General features: G+C 35.7%; 1 protein-coding gene across 1 annotated transcript in view; it reads left to right on the plus strand.

Annotated features, from left to right (window-relative positions):
* RADX (RPA1 related single stranded DNA binding protein, X-linked) overlaps positions 1-2,818 on the plus strand; it is a 68,246-nt gene extending 65,428 nt beyond the window's left edge. The window contains exon 14 of the mRNA XM_008544716.2: positions 1,516-2,818. Within this exon, the coding sequence (XP_008542938.2) occupies positions 1,516-1,646 (131 nt within the window). The 3' untranslated portion in view covers positions 1,647-2,818. The remainder of the gene's footprint in view (positions 1-1,515) is intronic.
* Positions 2,819-6,080: the final 3,262 nt, after the last annotated feature.

A 6,080-nucleotide genomic window follows, 5' to 3' on the forward strand; every position in this document is an offset into this window, starting at 1 on the left:
AAGCCAGACTGTCTGGATGAAAATCACCATGTGACTTTGCTTCAGTTACTTAACCTCTAATTGTTTTAGTTTTCTCAAATTTAAAATGAAGTCTTTGACGTATGTAGCCACTGAAGCCTGTGATCTATTAGCCTAGTAGTGGTCACTTAGTGTTTTGAAAGAGTTTTTTTAAACACCCGGAGCCAAGAAAAGGAAAAAACAGAAGAAGTACTCTCCCAGTTTTTGGAGATTGGATCTGTGTTGCAGCATGCCTTCACCGCTTAGCCAGGCTGCCTACAACTCTGTCTTAGCCTTTACTACCTGCTCTGTGGAGCCTGATGGTCAGCCAGAGGTGAACAATTAGAGTTTTCTCTGGCCTTTTCTGAGCATGCATCCAGCACTAGGCATACACGTGGCCTTCCTTGATTCCCTGATGTGCACAGGAGCTTTTAAAAGCCCTTATTCCCACACATAGCTCTTTTCTCAGCCTTTTCCTCCCCAGGCTTTCTGGTCTGTCTGTTGCTTGTCCCAACCGCCCTGGCTTCTCTGGCCAATGCTTTTGACTTCATGTGCTTTCAACAAAAGCCACTGGGAAAGCTATCCCAGTTGTGGGAATGCTCCAGTCAGGTGAAACAAAAGCAAGCCCTTGCATCTGTCCTGGAGGAAACTGCCCGACAGATCAAAACACACAACCGCATCTTTGAGAATAAGGTCTGCATTGCTCCCTCTGGTACTAGCAGCCTGCACCAGGAGTGCAAGCTGCCGTCTTCATGGCTGCTGCTGATCTGGGGAGTAGGCTGGCAATTGAAAACACCACAGCACACTCCTATCGCAGTGCAGCAGCTACTTTCTTCATTAATCTTTCCCCTTAATTAAGTTTTTGTCTAAATTCCGGACTTCTGCAGAAGTTGATCTGAGAGTTTTTGCCAGCTTTATAAGTTGCTTTAGTGAAGGGACAGACCCCTGGAGTTCCCTGTTCTGCCATTTTCAGCAATGTCACTCATCTGATCCATTTTTTATAAAGCTTCTTGAGAGTATCCAAAGCTAAGTGTTAGTTAATAAAAAGCTGTTTCAAAGGAAATACACTTTAAAAGAAGCTTCAGTTACATGTATGTATTTTGCTTTATGTCTTGTAAATTTTACAAATAATAATTTCAAAATAGAAAAATTGATATTTGCACTTACTTGAAGTGTAACAATAAGGTGTTTATTTGGCACCACATAAATGACTTTGAAAATATGTAGATTTACTTTGCTCCACTAAAAAAATTAAAAAATAAAAATAACTAAATATGGCTCTGACGTACCAGCCACATCTTGGCATTATTAGTAGCATCTGTTTGATGTGTGCACTTTTATCTGCAAAAGCTACTCGAACGTAACTTTGATTAATGTGTGTGATGCATTGGAGGAAAGATGGAGAAGGTGAGGGACATTGTTAATATTATAAGAATAAAAACCTCAGCTTATGTGATACTAAATCCAAGTAAATATTTAACTATTTTACGATACTTACCATCTGCTTTCTACTTTTAGGTGATATTATAAAAGCAGTGACTGAACTGGATAGAGAGCACATCGTCGGTATCTTGGATATCTGTAATTTGGGTAACAATAAAGTAGAAGTCTATTTGCAGAAAATTTATAAACCAGAGAATATTTCTTAAAACTTAGCAAATGAGATTACTACAGATTATAGAGACGGCACTGCTTTAAGGATATTCTGTCGTTTTGTTTGTAATTTCTGTAACTGTTGTTCAGCAAGAATATTACATAAGCTCTAAAGTTGTTAAATGGTTTTATGTTTGTCTTGTCTTTAGCGCTAACACTTCATTTTAAATTCATTATGAAAAGGTCATCACAACAGTTTTTGTGAGTCAAGAAAATTTGCCTTACTTCTATATGACTATTATCTTTACTCGTTATGCTTTATGTTCACTGTTCTATTTGTGAAGTGTACTTTTATTCTAAAGCCTCAGCATAGGGCATCCTGACTTACAAGAGTAATTAACTTCGTAGATGTTTAATGTTCTTCTACTTTTATTCCCCTCCTGTAATGGGAAATTTTAATTGCCAATTTGAAGATTAAATTCTCCTAGAGTGGTCAGCCTGCATTTCTCACGACCAAGGTTGTTTCTGTCATCTTCAAAAGCACACCTGGATTGTTGTGGTCCAGTTGCCCTAGTCTTTAGTTGAGTCAGCTGTAGAGTGAGCGTGCTTAGTTAAATTGTCTTAAGGTTTTCCACTCCCTGTTGTAACTTCACATCCTTTGAATTTCTAAATGTTTTGACCAGTGTGTGATCTGAAAGCCAGAGGCTACAGTATGTCTTATATTCTTTCTGTATTCATTTGTAATTTTGGGTACATGTAATGTGAGTTTAAATAGTGAATTTTATCTTATTAACATTTTAAGTGCTCATATTGAAAGTATGAAACAGTAACCAGGGGGATTGATTTAATTCTGGTTGTCTATTTTACTTCATTTTAACTGAAAATGGCCATTCCACATTTGCAAGGCCCTGTGGCTGACATCTGTGGGGTTAGTTAGATGAGCCAAAATGACCGTCACATGAGTTAAAAGTTTTCTGTATCAAGATGGATCTGATTGTAGTTAAGCTATTAACTTGGGGGGTTTCCTTCTAGCCCTATGGTTCTGTGACTTCATATGTTATACATTTTAAATGTGTCAGCTCACAAACCTAAAGACAGATGCTGCAATTTATTCATAAATGTGTTCAGTCTTATATTCTATATAATTGTGTTTCAATGTTAATTAAAACAGTGACCCTTCTCATATTAAAATTTTGAATATATTATTAAAGAAATTAAAGCACAATAACTTTTTTGGTCTCCTGTGTCATTTTGAATGTATTTGATGTCTTTCATCCATATTTTTGGCCTATGATAGACCTACATTTACTTGGCAAGTGAGCCAATATGATTCTTCCATTTGGTTTGAAGACTGTTGTTTATCAAATGGAATCTGGGGTTTTTGTTAAGCTGTTATAAACTTTAAAAAGCAATTCAATTTTAGTGCCTCATAAATGTTGTGGAGGCAAAACAGTTAATACTTAAATAGCTATTGACTAAAAACCTCAGCCTGAGATTTCAAAACTACACACTTCAACTGGTGTAATTCCTGTGATTAGATTGCAAGAGAAATAAGAACTGTTTTTTAAAATTTAGGATCTTTTAAAACAACTTCCCTACCAATTTATGTTCTAGTAGTATTTCTATCCAAATTTGGAGTTAAACATCTATGTCCATATGTCCAGTTGTTGCAAAATTAGATAGCTACTGTGGTGGTTTCGTAAGAAAAACAGCAAATTAGCATCAGAAGAACTTGTCTTCAAGTGACAATATGTGTTCCTTCATTCCAAAGCAACACAAATATACTACTGTGTGTCACCTTCATATGAACAAATCAATTAGTAAATTATGAAATATTACATAGTCTCCCAGAGGACCACAGTCTCTCACTGAAGTTTCTCATTGTAGATGGCGCATGAGAGACACATTGAAATCCTTCTGTAAACTATTACAGGAAGAATCTGAGCACGTGTTCTCTCTGCCAAATGCTTTAAGTTTTTTGTTGGAATTATCCTGCATTCATTATATTCATAGTAAGAAAAGGGCTTTTAAGAAATTTGAAACCCTTATTCAGTGACACTAACAATATTTGATGTTTTTAACTAGACACCTTCTGCCAAGATGGACTATAGACTATAACCAATTCTGTTATTCTAGAGTCATTTATATGGTTTATAATCGAGCTGGTTGCTATTTCACTGGTTACTTTTTCAGGTTCATTTCTTCTTTTTTCCTAAGCATTGCTACCGAAGAATTTACAGGTAAATTGATGGGACGTGAAATATATATTACTCAGTCCGGCTTATTTTGGTAATCAACTATTTTTAGTAAGGAAATTTTAGGAGGAAAGGTTTAAAAGTAATAAGGAAAACAAAATGTGGGGATTATCAGAAGATTTCAATTATTTGAGATTATATTTGAGTCTAAGTCTCCAAAGTAGAAACATCAGATATAAACTTATCTCTTGGTCCAGGTCGTACCACCCTGTATCCCTCATTCTTACATTGTTATATTGATGCCACTTTTGGCCCTAAGTTTTTGCTTTCCTTTATACTAAAGAAATAAACAGTAGATTTTGAAAAACTGGATTTAAAGCTAGTCACTGCTCTGTCCCTAAATCCCTGTGGAACTTTAAGGAAAGTCACTTAAACTACTTGTCCCTAGTTCTCTTGTTTGTAAAATTTGAAAAATAATGGTCCCATCCAGTACTATAATTCTTTTGGTCTATTAATATAATTATTAAAACACTGAAAATGTTTTTGTGTTATTTTCATGTGTTTCTTGAAAATGTTTTCTATAAAGAACATTCATGTGTTTCTTGAAAACGTTTTCTATAAAGAACATTTTCTGTAAAGAACATTAAATGTTTCTATAAAGAACATTATCAATTATAACAGCTCATTGTAACAAAAAAATAAACATTGAAATCTTTTAATCCCAGTTTTTACTGCTAGTCTTCTTCCTAATTTGTTGCCTGTTCAGTCTATATTTTTTTAATTTAATTTTTATTGAGTTAATGATAGGTTACCACCTTGTGAAATTCCAGTTGTGCATTATTGTTTATCAGTCGTGTTGTAAGTGCACCCCTTCACCCTATGTGCCCACCCCCCACCCCACCTTTCCCCCGGTAGCCACTAATCTGTTCTCTTTGTCTGAATTTTTAAATTTTTCATATGAGTGGAGTCACACAGAGATTGTCCTTCTCTATCTGGCTTATTTCACTTAACATAATTCCCTCGAGGTCCATCCATGTTGTTGCAAATGGGACAATTTTGTTCTTTTTTACAGCTGAGTAGTATTCCATTGTGTATATATACCACATCTTCTTTATCCAATCATCAGTTGATGGGCACTTAGGTTGCTTCCACGTCTTGGCTATTGTAAATAATGCTGCGATGAACATAGGGGTGCATGGGACTTTTGGAATTGCTGACTTCAAGCTCTTGGGATAGATACCCAGTAGTGGGATAGCTGGATCATATGGTAGTTCTATTTTTAATTTTTTAAGGAATCTCCATACTGTTTTCCATAGTGGCTGCACCAGTTTGCATTCCCACTAGCAATGTATGAGGATTCCTTTATCTCCACAACCTGTCCAACATTTGTTACTATTTGTTTTAGTTATTTTTGTCATTCTAATGGGTGTAAGGTGATATCTTAGTGTAGTTTTGATTTGCATTTCCCTGATGATCAGAGATGATGAATATCTTTTCATGTGCCTATTGGCCATCCATATATCTTCTTTGGAGAAATGTCTATTCATGTCTCCTGCCCATTTTTGAATCAGGTTGTTTGATTTTTTGTTGTTGAGTTGTGTGAGTTCTTTATATATTATGGATATTAACCCTTTGTCGGATATATGACTTGCAAATATTTTTTCCCAGTTGTTTTTTTGTTTCAATCTTGTTTTCTCTTGCCTTGAAGAAACTCTTTAGTCTGATGAAGTCCCATTTGTTTATTCTTTCTATTGTTTCCCTTGTCTGAGAAGACATGGTGTCTGGAAAGATCCTTTTGATACTGATGTCAAAAAGTGTACTGCCTACATTTTCTTCTAGAAGCCTTATGGTTTCAGGTCTCAGCTTTAGGTCTTTGATCCATTTTGAGTTTCTTTTTGTCAGTGGTGAAAAAGAATGGTCAGTTTTCATTCTTTTACATGTGGCTTTCCAGTTTTCCCTGCACCGTTTGTTGAAGAGACTTTCTTTTCTCCATTGTAGGCCCTCAGCTCCTTTGTCAAAGATAAGCTGTCCCTAGATGTGTGGTTTTATTTCTGGGCTTTCAATTCTGTTCCATTGATCTGTGCACCTGTTTTTGTACCAGTACCACGCTATTTTGATTACTGTAGCTTTGTAGTATGTTTTGAAGTCAGGGATTGTGATGCCTCCAGCTTTGTTCTTTTTTCACAGAATTGCTTTAGCAATTCGGGGTCTTTTGTTGCCCCATATAAATTTTAGGATTCTTTGTTCTATTTCTGTAAAGAATGTCCTTGGGATTCTGATTGGGATTGCATTGAA

Source organism: Equus przewalskii, chromosome X, assembly GCF_037783145.1.
Source record: "Equus przewalskii isolate Varuska chromosome X, EquPr2, whole genome shotgun sequence".
NCBI lineage: Eukaryota > Metazoa > Chordata > Mammalia > Perissodactyla > Equidae > Equus > Equus przewalskii.